General features: G+C 70.5%; 2 protein-coding genes across 4 annotated transcripts; one reads left to right on the top strand and one right to left on the bottom strand.

Moving 5' to 3' along the window:
- Window positions 1-1449: 1449 nt before the first annotated feature.
- Window positions 1450-6933, top strand: FAAP100 (FA core complex associated protein 100). Of its 3 annotated transcripts, none has more exons than XM_036412199.2 (9): window positions 1458-1713; window positions 1841-1959; window positions 2037-2968; window positions 3586-3745; window positions 4033-4814; window positions 4915-5051; window positions 5595-5711; window positions 5932-6018; window positions 6247-6933. In XM_036412199.2, the coding sequence occupies exons 1-9, from the start codon at window positions 1552-1554 to the stop codon at window positions 6376-6378; spliced, it is 2628 nt and encodes an 875-aa protein (XP_036268092.1). In that variant the 5' UTR covers window positions 1458-1551; the 3' UTR covers window positions 6379-6933. The 3 variants fall into 3 exon arrangements, with proteins under 3 accessions (XP_045428208.1, XP_036268092.1, XP_036268093.1); XM_036412200.2 differs by having other exon boundaries at window positions 1462-1713; window positions 3586-3742; window positions 4054-4814; XM_045572252.1 differs by lacking the exon at window positions 5932-6018 and having other exon boundaries at window positions 1450-1713.
- A 1099-nt stretch (window positions 6934-8032) lies between these two features.
- FSCN2 (fascin actin-bundling protein 2, retinal) lies at window positions 8033-13823 on the bottom strand. Its single transcript, XM_036412282.2, has 5 exons — window positions 12482-13823; window positions 9906-10062; window positions 9193-9314; window positions 8867-9034; window positions 8033-8779 (listed from the first exon to the last, which is right to left on the bottom strand). The coding sequence occupies exons 1-5, from the start codon at window positions 13305-13307 to the stop codon at window positions 8574-8576; spliced, it is 1479 nt and encodes a 492-aa protein (XP_036268175.1). The 5' UTR covers window positions 13308-13823; the 3' UTR covers window positions 8033-8573.
- Window positions 13824-14502: the final 679 nt, after the last annotated feature.

Here is a 14502-nt window from a genome sequence, read left to right as displayed (position 1 = left end):
TTGGAAAACTCACAGGCTGGCTGAGCAGAGCAGCTCCGAGCACTCATGTGTGGGGTGTGTGGTTGGGTGTGTGTGGGGGTGCTAGAAAGGAACATGGCACAATTGGAAGGCCAAGGAGAGCTGGTCTTGTGCCCTGTGGCTGCCCTCCCAGCGTCCAGGACAGCAGGGAACGGGGGGGCCAGCATTGTAAACACCAGCTCCCACCGTCCACCAGCACCAACAGGACTGGCTGGCTGCTGCCGGGGCTGCGTGCCCGCCCACACCTCAAGGGCAGGGAGAACTTTTGCTGCTGGCTCTGTTTTGGCAGGATCACCAGTCTCCCTGGTGCCAGCTTAACTTCCAAGCCAAAGAACACTTGGCAGCTGGGCCCCGTCAGCGTGCCATGCCTGCCGTGCCCCCCATATGCCTCTCATGGGTGGCCTTGGAGATAGTCCCACTCGCTTTTTTTTAAAAAAAAGTTTTATTTCAGAGAGAAAGGGAGAGAGAGGGAGAAACATCAATGATGAGAGGGAGTCACTGATTGGCTGCCTCCTGCACATCCCACACTGGGAATGGAGCACACAACCTGGGCCTGTGCCCTGACCGGGAATCAAGCCCTGACCTGGTTCATAGGTCGGTGCTCAAGCGCTGAGCCATGCTGGCTGGGCCCATTTGCTTAAAGGAGAGGGGTGTAGTTGACGTCTGCAGGCACCTTTCAGGGTGCTCTGTACCCAGAGGGGCCCCTCTCTGGTCAGCACTTCTCTAGCCCTGGAGGGATGAGGGCAGCCCTGTCCACTCACCCCCAGGATGATTGCTGGTGATCCCCCTCATTTTCTTCCTGGCCCTGCCCCCAACCCAGAATTCCTCTGGCTTACCCCACTGTCCATGCAAACCAACACACCCACACTGGTTCTTGTCCAGGCACGGAGGGTGCTGGCTGTCCACTTGGCTCAGCGGGTCAGAGGGAACCCATCACTAGGCCCAGAGTCTCTGGCTGTAACACAGCCAGCCAGCCCTGGACCCGCAGCATCCAGGCGCTCCTGAACCATAGGAAATGGCTGTGGGAGCGCCCGCCTGCTCGAGGGGAGCCCCTCCAGGGCGCACGAGGGGAGCAGGACTCGGTGCCGGGCCTTATGGGCCTGCGCGGGCGAGGGAGATGCTGCGGACCCCAAGAAGCACCTCGGGCCGCGCAGAGGACGGACGGGGTGGGCGAGGACAGACAACCGGGTTTCCCGCGTTTGCTAAACTGCTCGGCGCCCCCATCTTTACTGCAGCTCCGTCCCCGCCGCGCCCCTGAGCGGGCCTGCAGCCCAGACTCCAGGCCCCCGCCCCGCCCCTGCTCACCCAGGCCACGCCCCGTTCCTGCATCTTGCACTGGCCCCGCCCCGCCCCTGCATTGGCCACGCCCGGTTCCTGTGTTGGCCCCGCCCCGCCGCGCGGTTTTACGGCGGAGGCCGCGCCGCAGCGTGGGCGGCCGTACGGCGCCCCCGCCGCCTCCTCGGCCGCCTCCTCAGCGGCTCCCCGCCGAGCGGCCTCCCCCGCGCCCCGCGCTTCCCGGCGGCCGCTCGCACCATGGCCGCGCCGGCGCCGCGCGTGCACTACCTGGCGGGCTTCAGCTGCCCGGTCGGGGGCCTGGCGGCGGGGCCCCGCGTGCTGCCGCTGGGCGCCGAGGTCCTCCTGGCCGCCGGGCGGGAGCTGGTCTACGTCTACGACCGGGAGGCGCGGCAGCTGACCGTGAGCGCGGGGCCCGGGCGAGGGGCGCGGCGCGGGGGCGGGCCCGGGGCCCGGGTCAGCGGGGGCGGGGGCGCGTCCGAGGAGCGTGTTCGGACCGGAGCCTCCGCCGCCCCCCCGCGGCCGCCAGGCGGCGTACAGGTTTCCCGCGCAGGTGTGGCACCTGGAGGTCCTGGCCCCCCGCCGGGCGCTGCTCGCCCTGTGCGCCCGCAGGGGCGTCTACTGCCTGTCTTTGGACCGGGCCCGCAGGTAAGGAGGGTCGCCCGGCAGGTTGCCATGGAGACAGCAGGTGGCTCCCGGCAGTGACACCCCCCCTGTTCCCGAAGGTCTGTGAGCCAGAGCGATGGGGCCGACGAGGACGGCGAGTGCCCCTTCCCCGTGACCCCTGTAGACCCGGACACCTGCGTGCTCCCCGACGCCTCGCTGTGCGCCTTCACGGTGCTGGGCGACCTGCTGGTGGCGCTGGCGCAGGGCCCCGCCCAGTGGAAGGTGCGGCTGTTTGAGTGTCCGTGTCCCGGGGAGGACCGCGGGCCCAGAGGCCAGATCGGGGAGGTGGAGCTGTCCACCCACACGCCCCCAGCGGGGAGTGCCGGGGAGGCCCAGGCCCCCCACCTCCTCCCGGTGCTGTGCTGCGTGTCCCTGCCCAGCCCCGGGGCCCCGCTCGGCCCCCCGCAGGGCCCCAGGGCCCTCACGCTGGAGGGGTCCCTCTTCGGGCTCCTCTTCGGAGCCGACGCCGCCCTCCTGCAGTCGCCCGTGATCCTCTGTGGCCTCCCGGACGGCCAGCTCTGCTCTGTGGTGCTGCAGACCCTGGTCACCTCCGGCTTGGCCCCTGGCGACCCCAAGGCCCTGGTCAGGATCCTCCACCACCTGGAGGAGCCCATCGCCTTCATCGGGGCCTTGAAGACGGAGCCCTCGGCCGCGGGCCCCGAGGGCGCAGACTTGGACTGCCTGGTGGCGCTCGGCCGCCACGGCCGGACCCTGGCCATCAAGGCCGGCTGGGACGAGGCGGGGAGTCTGGTGCCCGAGCTGCGGGAGTACTGCCTGCCGGGCCCGGTGCTCTGCGCGGCCGGCGCCGGGGACAGCCGCCTCTACCACAGCACCCCGGCCGGCCTCTGCGCGGTGGACCTGGCGCCAGGAGGCGCCCCCGGGGACCCCGTGCCGCCCGACGGCCCGGCAGGCCTGCCCGCTCTGCTGTGTCCCGCCAGCCTGGGCGTCTGCAGCGTCGTCACCCTCGCGGCCGCGGCCAGGTCGCCTGAAGGTACGAGCCTGGGGCTGGCGAGCCGGCCTCCTCCGGCCTGTCCCCGGCTGCTGTAGCCCTGCAGGGCGGCCGGCCCGCGGGCGGCCTCCTGGTGGACGGGCCTTTCTGTGTCCGGGTGGGGTGGGGTGGGGGTGGGGGTCTGTGCTCGGTGGGCAGTGGGGAGAGCTGGCCTTGGCTTCACGGAGGCGCGGCTTCCTGAGCCCTGAGCCTGTCTGTGTGTCTGTCCCGTGTCGGGGTCAGCAGTCTGCCCGGGGCATGCTCCCGTTTGGTGGCCCACGCGTCGGCCTAGGCCGCGCAGTGTCCAGCGTGAAAGAGGCGCGTGACGGGGAAAGGCCCCTGTCCCCGCCGGGAAGAGGGCCACGGTGGGGGCAGGGCCCGTGGGGTAGCACGCAGGAGCCCACAGGCGCGGTGGCCCACGGGGGCCCCTTCCAGTCCAGGCCCCGTCCCCTCCCGGGAAGGGCCCTGGGGGACGTGTGGGCTCGAACCCGGGCACCTCCGGCCGCCCCTGGCGCGTCCAGCCGTCCCGGTCCTCCTCCGGCGCGGGCAGGAGTCTGGGGGAGCTGCCCCGGCCACCGCCCTCCTCCCGCCCACTGGGCCCGGCCCGTGTCCGTCTGCAGGGGGCACCGAGCTCCTGGCCCTGTCCGCCAAGGGCCGCCTGCTGACCTGCCGCGTGGACCCGCGCCCCGCGCCCCCTCTGCGCGCCCGGGGCACCGCGGCGGACTCTGGCCGGAAGATCAAGGACCTGCTCTGCGGCATCGGCACCGCCTCGGAGAGGTGAGAGGCTGTCCGGAGGCGGCCGGGCGCACCGGGTCCCCCAGCGGGGCCAGGCTGCCCCCCTCCTCGGAGGGGACGTGGGAGGCTCTCCTCAGAGGCTCCTCTGCTCTGTGCTCAGTGATGCCGCCAGCCCCTCCTCTGGCCCCCTCGCTGCCCGCCGTGCCCCCGGAGCGCACCCAGGCTGCGGCCTCCCTGGGCGCCGCCTCCCTGGCCTGGTGGGTGAGGCCGGACCACGGGGCTGCGTTGCGGGAACAGAGTCCGGTCCCTCCTGACCCCGCTCCCCGCTCCTCCCGGTGCCGCCCGCCGCCCAGAGTGTCCTCCCTGAAGAAGGCCGTGGACCAGCGCAACAGGGCCCTGACGTGTCTGCACGAGGCCATGAATGTGAGCTGTGCGCTGCTGGCCAGCCGGGAGGGCGCCCGGCCCGTCTCCTGCACCACCACCACAGCCTGGAGCCGCCGGGAGCCGCGGGACGTGCTGACGGCCACCTGCCTGCTGGAGAACAGCAGCGGCTTCCGCCTGGACCGCGGCTGGGCCCTGTGTGTCCAGGTGCTGCCCGGCTCCCAGGCCGCGGGCCCCGACCCCGGCAGCTCAGCCGTGACCTACACGGTCCCCGTGGACCAGCTGGGCCCGGGCGAGCGGCGGGAGGTGACGCTGCTGCTGGGCCCCGGCGCGGACGGCGCGCTGGACCTGCCCCTGACGGTGTCCTGCGCGCTCTTCCTCAGCCTGCGGGAGGTGGTGGGCGGGGCCCTGGCCCCCTCGGACCCGCTCCGGGGCCCCTCCTTGGGCGGGTGCCTCCCCGGCGTCCTGCCCGAGCAGGAGGGCATCTGCCTGCCCCTGGGTGAGCACACGGTGGACATGCTGCAGGGCCTGCGCTTCCCGGGCCTGGCCGCGCCCCCCGTGCTCTGCCCCCCTCCCGGCGACCCCGTGAGCACCTTCCTGGGAGCCTGCGGGCGGCCGGGCGGCGAGCCGGCCGGGCCCGAGTCCCTGCGCGCCAAGTACCTGCCGCCGTCCGTGGCCGCCATCCGCGTGTCGGCAGAGCTGCTCAGAGCTGCCCTGGGGGGCAGTGACTCAGGTTGGTGGAGGGCATTGCCCGGCCTCGGGGCCTTGTGGACTCACCGAGGCGGGGGCCCCCGGGGCCCGCCCACGCTCACGGCCGGCACCTCATCCCTCAGGCGTGTCCCTCTGCTGCGCCACCCTGCAGTGGCTGTTGGCCCAGAACGACGCCGTGGACGCCGTGCGGGCCCGAGCCCTGGCCTCTGTCCAGGCGCTGGCCCCGGACGGCGGCGAGGTCCGCCTCATCGTCCAGGAGGCAAGCAGAGCGGCTCCCGTCTCCGAGCCCCTCGCGGGTGGGGCCTGGTCCTGGGCTGGCCCAGCCGTGCGGGCCGCGGCCGCCCCTCGTTCTGGAGCGAGGGCCCGGAGCGGGCTCTTTCCCAGGGGAGCGCACACGGTGGCCGGTGCCGGGCTTGGGGGGAGTTGCCGGCGGGCAGAGACCCAGCTTTGCCCGGGAGGGGAGGGGAGGGGAGGGGAGGGAGGGGAGGGGGGGGAGGGGAGGGGGGGGGGGGGAGGGGAGGGGAGGGGAGGGGAGGGAGGGAGGGGAGGGGAGGGAGGGAGGGGAGGGAGGGGAGGGGAGGGGAGGGGAGGGAGGGAGGGGAGGGGAGGGAGGGGAGGGGAAGGGAGGGGGGGGAGGGAGGGAGGGGAGGGGAGGGGGGATGGGGGGAGGGGATGGGGGGAGGGGGGGAGGGAGGGAAGGAGGGGAGGGGAGGGGGGAGGGGAGGGGAGGGGGGGAGGGGGGGAGGGGAGGGGAGGGAGGGGCAGCCGGGCCCGGGCTCCACGAGGCTCTCCTGGGCTGCAGGTGGCGGTGGCCGGCCTGTGCCCGGCGGGGCCCGTCCAGGCCTTGGAGGTCCAGGTGGAGAGCTCCTCGCTGGCCAACCTGTGCCGCGCCCACCACGCCGTCGTCGGGCGCATGCAGGTACGGCCGCTGGGTGCGCCCTGGGGCCCGGGGCTCGGTATGGGGCGCGGGCCAGTCCCACCTCCTCTCTGCGTGTGAGCGGGAGGGGGCAGGGCTTGCTGCTGACCCTCTGGCCGCAGCCCCCGGTGGGCACCCAGGACCCGCCTGGCCAAGAGGTTAAGGGGAGGCGACCCTGCTTATCGCGCCGGGGCAGCTGGTTCCTCACCCCCGTGTCCCCCAGCGGCTGGTGGTGGAGCAGGCCGCCCGGGGCTCCAGCCCCCCCGACCTCCGGGTGCAGTACCTCCAGCAGATCCAGGCCAACCACGAGGTGAGCCGCCCGGCCCACGTCTCCCGCGCCTGGCCCCAGGGGCCCTGCAGCTCCCACCGGCCCTGCCCCTGCCCCAGCCCCAGCCCGCCTGTCCTGAGGCAGCTGTCCCACGGCGAGGCCAGAGGAGAGATCTTCCTGGGCTGCCCCTCCCGTCGTCAGTGGGGTTTGTGGGTGACTTGGGGCGTGCAGGGGAGGGTGGGGACCTAGCTGTTGTCCCCCCCCCCCCAGGCGCTGCTGCAGGAGGTGCAGGCCCTGCGGGACCGGCTGTGCACGGAGGACGAGGCCAGCTCCCAGGCCACGGCCGAGCGCCTCCTGCAGGTGTACCAGCAGCTCCGCAGCCCCCGCCTCCTGCTGCTGTGAGGGGCCGGCCCCGCCCCGGCCCCCGCCGCCCCCTGGCCACCCCCCGGCCGCCCTGCTGCTCTCACGAAGGATCAGCACACCAAGGGCTACTTCCAGCTCCGGAGTGGGCAGGGCCGCCTGCGCGTGGCGGTGGGAGGTCAGGGTGAGCTGGCTGCCGACGGCCACCTGGCTCTGGACGTGCTCGGGGCCGGGACGTACAGCGACTTCTCCGGGCAGCCGAGTGGACGCTGGCCGCCCCCTCCCCTGCCCGCCCGCCGTCCTGTCCTGGTTCAGGGCCTCGGCCGTCCCTCCTTCCCCTCCACTGCCCGTCCACCTGCCTCGTCGCCCACCGGGGGCCTTGGCCCTGCCCTGCACCATTGGGGTCCCCAGGTCGGGGGCTCCCTGTGACCAAAGCACAAAGACTTGGTGCTGCCAGGGGCCTGGACACCTGGCACCTGTGCCGTGCTGGGGCCGCCCAGCGCCCGCTCTGCCCCGGGTGTCGGGGGCGGGACCCCGGGGTCACTTGGTGCTTCTCTGGCTGAGCCCGTGCTGCCACAACAGGCTTCCTGCGAGCCACCTCGACTCCGCCCCTTTTTGCCGCCCTGGCGTCGGGCTGGGCTTTGTGCCGGGGCTGAGGTCAAGCTACACGTGGGATAAGGGGGAGAAACACGTCTGAGGAGGCGGGACACACGGGCGGGGGGCTCAGCCGGCCGTGACACAGGAGCCGTGAGCATAAGACCTGCCGGTCGGACACCCAGAAGGTACAGGCCGGTGCAGGCGCAGGGTGGGTGCGGCCGCACAGCCAGAGGTGACACCCAGGAGCCACCGGACCAAGGTTCCCCCGCCCCCCTCCCGTCTGGGCCCTCAGCTCCCTGGGCCACTGGGGCCTCAGACTCAGACGGAGTGGCTGTGAGGCCCTGGATGGCCACACGGTGATGTCCCTGCCCAGCTCTCACCCCAGCCCCAGCATCCTCCGCCCACTCCCAGCCTCATCCCAGGGAAGCAGGGCCGTCCTCACTGCCCCCCGCCCAGCCCCCTCTTTCTGCCTCCCCTCCGGCAGCTGCCCCAGGCCGCGGGGCCAAGCACACTGGCCGAGGGCCAAGGCGGGCAGCACTCTGGGATCCGGGCCCAGCACCATCTTCTTCCAGGCCACCAGGGGGCAGCACAGACTGTGGCTGGGCAGCTCCGTCCTTGCCCGCTGGGCAGTCTGTCCCTCCTTCAGTTAATGGCCCTGCTTTGTCCCTAACAAGAGGGAAGTAGGCCCAGAGGGTCCTGGGATAGGGGTCTGGGGGTGACCTAGCAAGTCCTCTGTCCCCGGACTCTTCCCAGCCTGCCCTGCCCTTCCCCTCGCCCTGGCACCTACTCTGCACCCCCTTCTGGGTCCATCGGTCCTCCCTCTGGGCTCTGGGCCTGCCTCAGGCTGTCTCCCCCCCGCAGCCCTCTATCGCCCGTCCTCAAGGTCCTGACCAACCCCGGGGGCAAGCCCCCCACCTTGCAGTCCCAGGTCACCCAGCCGATGGGGGTGTGGGGTCCGTGTGAGCTGGGGCTCTGGGTGACAGCTGCTCTGGGGGCACATGGGTGGCTGCAGGGTGAGGCAGGTGGGGGTTCTGCAGGTTGGGATGGGCTTGGCTGAAAGCCTCTTTCCTGGACTGGGGGTGACTGGGTGGCGATGAGGGAGCTTCTGGAACCGAGGGGCCCTCCATCTACAGCACGTTGGGGAAGATGGGTGTCACTTGTCCAAGTTTCCGGGTCCCTAACCCCACCCGGACTGGGAGCAGGGATGCTCTGGGGACCCCTCACCGCTGCCTGTCGGGGGCCCCCCAGCTGCCCAGCCCCGAGGGCGCCTTCTCCCGATTTTGGGAGAAGTTGGCGGGGAGAGTGGGACCAGCAGAGGCCCAGGGCGCGGTTGTGCAGGGCGGTGGGTGACCCTGTTTCCGGAGTGACGGTGCGGCCGGGCAGACCCTCCCCCATCCCAGCCGCTGCCTCGAGCCACCAGCCGCTGGACAGATGGTTTAATGGGGACACGGGTGTGCTCAGCACCCCGAACTCAGTACTCCCCGAGCTCAGTACTCTCAGCTCAGTTCTCCCAGAGCTCAGCACCCCTAGAGTTCAGTACCCCTGAGCTCAGCACCCCCCGAGCTCAGTACTCCCAGAGCTCAGCACCCCGAGCTTAGTTCTCCCGGAGCTCAGTACCCCTGAGCCCAGCACCCCCGAGCTCAGTACTCCCAGAGTGCGAACCCGGCGGGCACGTCCCCGTCGGCGCGCAGCAGCCCCGAGGCGCCGCCGCGCAGGTACTTGCCGCTCCGGGCGCGGATGGCCAGGCGGCCGTGCTCACGGAACTCGAAGAGGAAGTCCTCGGGCCGCTCGCCGTCGCTGCACACGCTGCCGTGGCTGCCGGTGTGCCAGAACCCGCCGCCGCGGCCTGCGGGGGGGCAAGTGGCGGGCGCTCAGGCCGGCGCCCCCCTCCCCCCCCCCCCCCCCGCCCCGCCCCGCCCGCCCGGCCCCGCACCTCGGATGTGGTAGGCGCCGTCGCTGAAGCTCAGGTGGAAGACGTCGTAGGCAGAGCGGTTGGCGTCCAGCTGGCTGGAGCCGCGCCGCTGGCTCACGAAGCCGTCCAGGCCGCGCAGCACCAGCAGCGGCCGGTTGATGAGCTTGAGCACAAACTCCTCGTCGGGGCCTGCGGGCGCGAGAGCCGTGTCGGCCGGCCGCTCGGCGAAGCCATGCACCGCCCGGGTCTGCTCCCCAGGCGACCCTGCCAATGCCGCCCGCCGCCCGCCAGGATGGCCCGGGCGCAGTGCCAGGGCAGCACCACCGCGGGAGGGGCCGGAGCCTCACCCACGAAGTCGCTGGTGGCCGCCAGCTGCCCGTTCTTCTTCATGCACACGTAGCGCCCGTTGTGGGCCTTGAGGGCCACCCGCCGGCCACGCCACTCCACCTCAAACATGGTGCTGGCTGAGCTGAGGGCGGGACAAGGGCCCTTCAGAGCTCAGGGCCGGGGCTCCCCACCCCTTCAAGTCCACTACCACCCCCAGGGGAGGGACTGGCACTTGCCTTCCACTAATATGCCCACCCCATTCCACTAAGCTGTCCCTCACCCCAGTGGGCATTCTCCCTGGCTGGGCTGCTAACAATATCCTGTGGTGGAGGTGGAGGTAGTGGTGGAGGTGATGGAGGTGGAGGAGATGGTGATGGAGGTGGAGGAGGTGGTGGTGGTGGTGGTGGAGGTGGAGGTGGAGGTGGAGATGGTAGTGGATGTGATGGGGGTGGAGGTGGTGGTGGTGGTGGTGGTGGTGGAGGTGGAGATGGAGGTGGAGGTGATGGAGGAGGTGGTGGTGGAGGAGGAGGTGGAGATGAAGGTGGTGGTGAAGGTGGAGATGGTAGTGGATGTGATGGGGGTGGAGGTGGTAGTGGTGGTGGTGGTGGTGGTGGTGGTGGTGGAGGTGGAGGTGGAGGTGGAGGTGATGGAGGAGGTGGTGGTTGTGGTGATAAGGTGGAGGAGGTGGAAGTGAAGGTGCTGGTGGACGTGGGGGTGGGGATGGCGCCCTCACACTTGGGTGGCGGTGGCCTGGATGCCCCCGTGGGTGACCAGGGCCCAGTAGCCCCCAATGCAGGCGTAGAAGGTGCACTTCTTTGTCTCCCGGTCGATCTGCATTAGGAAGGTCTCATGGTCCAGCTCTTCGTCTTGGTTGGCTGAGACGTTGACCCCTGGAGGGAGGAGACGGGAAGCCCCTCACGCCTCTCCCTGGGCGGGTGGGGAGGCCAGAGCGGCTCCTCCAGAACCCAAGGGGGGCCCAAATCAGTGTGGCTCAGTGGATAGAGCATCAGCCTGCGGACTGAGAGGTCCTGGGTTCGATTCCGGTCAAGGGCATGTACCTTGGTTGCGGGCATATCCCCAGTAGGGGGTGTGCAAGAGGCAGCTGATCGATGATTCTCTCTCATCGATGTTTCTAACTCTATCCCTCTCCCTCTCTGTGAAAAATCAATAAAATATATATTTTTTAAAGAACCCGAGAGGGTTTAAGGCACCTCTCCAGGATCCAAAAGCTCTGCCCAGGGGCTGTGGAACCCCCACACTGACCACAGCCCGTAGCTAGGCCCTTCCGTGCTGGCACATCCCGGCCTTGCTAACCAGCAGATAATCTGCTCCCCTCGGCCAGCACTGACACCGGCCTCTATTTATAGCTCGGCCCTAAGCTGCTATGTGGGGTGCCCGTCCTTCCCGGTGCCACAGCCAAGGTCTGAGCTTTCCTCCTGGGCACTGGGCCGGGGCTGAACCCACCTCACCGTCCAGCCTCCCATTTCCATGTGGGGTCTCCCAGGAGTCCTGGGAGGGGGGGCCAAGGCTACCTGAAGCAGAGCCTGGGGTTCAGGTCAAGGGTGGCCAGGGAATGAAAAATGGCCCAGGCCTCACCACCATCGTCCTCACCATCTCCAAGCCACCACCACTGCCAACCTCATCACCACCACCAATGCCACCATCACCACACCACCAACGCCATCATTACCATCACTACCAGCACCACCATCACTACCAACATCACCGCCATCATCACCATCACTGCCAAAACCGCCAATGCCACCATCACCACCAACACCAACACCATCAAACATCACCGCCAACACCACCGTCGTCATCACCATCACTGCCAACACCGCCAATGCCATCTTCAACACCAACACTACCAACACCACCGCCATCATCACCATCACTGCCAACACCGCCAATGCCACCATCACCACCAACACCAACACCATCAAACATCACCGCCAACACCACCGCCATCATCACCATCACTGCCAACACCGCCAATGCCACCATCACCAACACCATCAAACATCACCGCCAACACCACCGCCATCATCACCATCACTGCCAACACCGCCAATGCCATCTTCAACACCAACACTACCAACACCATCATCACCGCCGGCATTGCTGGTAGGAGCCCAGCACCATCTCTGTCACCGCGGCCGCACCCACCACCAGCGGCCGCCTCACCTCCTGCGCCCCAGGAGCTGGCTCACAGCTGGACACGAGCAGGTGCTGTGCCGTTGGCAGCTTTTTCGCATCCTAACCTGCGGTCCGCTGGCAAAGCAAGGCCCTGGGCCTGGCCCGAGCGGGATGCCGGGCAGCTGGACCTCAGGCCTGTGGTGGGAGGGACCCGCCAGGACCACGCTCAGGGTGTTGGGATCCCCCTCGCCCTGCCCTGCTGGGTGGGCTGAGAACCCTGACTACAGGCAGGCCCGATAGCTGGGGAGGGCACCCTCCCAGGCGCCCATGCCAGGCCTCTGCCCTCCGCACAGGGTGGCTTCATGCCAGGTCTGGGTGTGTCGGCACTCAGGGTGCAGAGAGCCAGAGCCCCACCCACTGGGAGGCAGCAGAGACCGCAGGACCTCGGCTCCCACCCCTGTGTCACCCACAGGCTGGGGCTGCCTGAGAAAGCGCCCACTGGTCACATGACCCTGGAGGCGGGGAGCCCAGCCACACCGACCAGGAGCTCAGGCTGCTCCCTGCGCCCCCCAGACTGGAAGGCCCCAGGCCCCTCGCCGCTCCCCTCCCCTCTCCTGGGGCTGGACGAGGACCGCCTGTGAGCCACGCGGGCGTGGGAACACTGCTCTGCCTCACTCTGACCTGCTGGCCCCTGCCCTGGCCCCAGCCCCTCCGACGTCCTCTAAAGTTCAGAAAGGGGGTGGTGAGGGGCAGGGGGCCTTGCCCACACCCGCTGGGCACTGCCCACGTGGCTCTCAGCAGCTGCCCAGCCATCCTGAGGCAGAGCCCCTGCTTCTTTTTTAAATATATGTTTTACATATTTTTATTGATTTCAGAGAGAAAGGGAGAGAAACATCCATGATGAGAGAGAATCATGGACCGGCTGCCTCCTGCACGCCCCCCACTGGAGATGGAGCCCACAACCCGGGCCTGCGCCCCGACCAGGAATCGAACCCTGACCTCCTGGCTCCTAGGTGGACACTCAGCTGCTGAGCCCCACCAGCCGGGCCAGAGCCCCTTCCTTCTGACCCCACAGCCGGCAGCCCTCCCGGGGACCCCACCACGGCCCGCAGCCCCCGCAGCAGCACACACGTGTTCCCCACCGGCCACGACCCCTGGGCGGCCCTCGCCCACCTTGCCGCACGGACACGTAGCGCCGGTTGGCGGCCAGCAGCACCACCTGCGGGTGGCTCTCCTCCAGGTCGAACAGCTCGTCCTTGCCGGGCCGCGTGCTGCGCCCCGCCCGGAGCGTGCCCGTGGGCCCCGCGGGCGCCAGGTAGCGGCCGTCGCAGTCCTTGAAGGCCAGCTTGCCGGCCTTGAACTCCAGCGTGTAGCGGGCGCGGGCCTCGGGCTCGCGCACCAGCCGGCCGTCGCTGCGCAGGTAGCGGCTGTCGCAGGAGCGTAGGCAGTAGCGCCGGCCCTGGAAGACCAGGGTGACCAGCGCGTCCACGCCCCAGGGCGCGTTGCCGTCGGCCGCCATCTCGTCCTCCTGCGGGCACAGGTGCACGTAGCGCCGCCGGCTCACGCTCAGCAGGTGGGCCTGCGGGTGGATGGCCAGGTGCACGGTCCACAGCTCGGCCGGCGACACGGCGGTGGCGAAGCAGGACAGCCGGTCCTCGGTGCCGCCGAAGAAGCGGCCGTGCGGCTCGGACTGCAGCGCCCAGCGCCCGTCCGGCTGCGGCAGCACCAGGAAGCGGCAGTCGCGGCCCGGCCGCTCCGCCTCGCAGGCCACGCGCCCGTCCTCCTCGGCCGACAGGTAGCGGCCCAGGTGGCTGCTGCGGAACAGCACGGCGTTGCCCTGGCCCGGGTCCGGCTCCAGCACCCACGTCTGCTTGCGCTTGAGGCTGGGCGCCGAGGCGTTGACCTTGAAGCCGAAGCTCTCGGCCGTCAGGTAGCGGTCGGTGTCGTTGAGGAGGCCGAACTGGATCTTGAGCACCTGGTGGAGCCCGTTGGTGGGCATCGTGGACGGGCGGACGGCCGGACGGCCAGGCGGCGCGCTGTGTTCACGGCCCCGGACGGCCCCCCGGCGCCCGGCACGGCTGGGCTGGCCCGCGGCCCCGCGGCCCTGCCAGCGTCATGGACCCGCCGCCTCTGACCGGTGGCCGCGGCCGGCGGCTCTTACGTGGCCCGCGGGCGGCGGAGGGCGGGCGGAGGCGGATCGGCGCTGGCCGGCTCGGGGACAGCAGCCGCCTGTCACTCCCCAGCTTGGATTTCAGCCACTCCCGGCGGCCCGGCCCGGAGGGGCCCTGGGCTGGGGGTGCCCCCGGCAAAGCCTGGCCACCTCCGCGCCCCCCCCGGTCTGCTGGGCCCAGGATCCGGCCTGTCCTGCCCGAGGCCTCTCCCCGCGGCCCCCTCAGGCCCCGACCCCCGAGGCCTCGCCCAGCACGCTGGCTCCGGTCGCACAGGCCACCGAGGAAACGGTGGAAACGGAACCCGATCACACGCCCGCCCCGCAGATCCAGTTACCGCGTCTCTGATTCCCACTCAGCAGCCCGGCCCCGCAGCGGCCGTCGGTCAGGTGCCCCGGCCGCCCCTCAGCGCGTCTGCAGCCTGGTGCCTCGCCGAGCGGCAGGGCTGGGGGTGGCAGGGGGGGTGTTGGTGCCCGTGAGCTCTCCCACCCCCACCCCCGCCGTCCCAGCACCTGAGGCACCAGAGCCCAGGCGGGGCTCACAGTCCCCACGGCCGGGCAGCTGGCTGTGTGGGGCCCCGGGGCATGCGGCTGTGAGGAGACGGGGACTCCTGCTAACCGGCTGGCTGTGCGGGGGAGGGTGGCACAGAGGCGGCTGTGAGGAGACGGGGACTCCTGCTAACCGGCTGGCTGTGCGGGGGAGGGTGGCACAGAGGCGGCCCGCGGGACCGGGTCAGGGGCTGAGCTCCCCGCTGACTCTGCACCCTGAGTACTGCAGGGCCCCGGCTTCCCCTGGTCCCTCCTCCGTGGGTGACTCTGGTCAGGTCAGCCTTGCTGGACGGCCCGGGGGACCCCGAGCTGCCATCCACGTGGCCAGAGAAACGGGCCTGACTGCGGGGTCTTCATGGGCCCAGGTGAGAGGGCCAGGCAGGGATGAGCCAGCTGCAGGAGGGCACCCCACACGGCCCCTCCCAGGCCCAGCGGCCGGGCCTCCCCTACACCCCTCCCTGCGCAGCCCGGGCTCCTT

This window comes from Pipistrellus kuhlii, unplaced genomic scaffold (genome assembly GCF_014108245.1).
Source record: "Pipistrellus kuhlii isolate mPipKuh1 unplaced genomic scaffold, mPipKuh1.p scaffold_m20_p_44, whole genome shotgun sequence".
Taxonomy (NCBI): Eukaryota; Metazoa; Chordata; class Mammalia; order Chiroptera; family Vespertilionidae; genus Pipistrellus; species Pipistrellus kuhlii.
This window is presented reverse-complemented; position numbering and strand designations above follow the sequence as displayed.

Coding starts and splice junctions, on each gene's coding strand:
- FAAP100 (XM_036412199.2), top strand. CDS start 1,552: ATGGCCGCGCCGGCGCCGCGCGTGCACTACCTGGCGGGCTTCAGCTGC. Junction 2,969..3,585: donor CGCGGCCAGGTCGCCTGAAG/GTACGAGCCTGG, acceptor GTCCGTCTGCAG/GGGGCACCGAGCTCCTGGCC. Junction 5,712..5,931: donor CCGTCGTCGGGCGCATGCAG/GTACGGCCGCTG, acceptor CGTGTCCCCCAG/CGGCTGGTGGTGGAGCAGGC.
- FSCN2 (XM_036412282.2), bottom strand. CDS start 13,307: ATGCCCACCAACGGGCTCCACCAGGTGCTCAAGATCCAGTTCGGCCTC. Junction 10,063..12,481: donor CTACGTGTCCGTGCGGCAAG/GTGGGCGAGGGC, acceptor TCCTCCCTCCAG/GGGTCAACGTCTCAGCCAAC. Junction 9,315..9,905: donor CAGGCCACCGCCACCCAAGT/GTGAGGGCGCCA, acceptor TCCCGCCCTCAG/CTCAGCCAGCACCATGTTTG.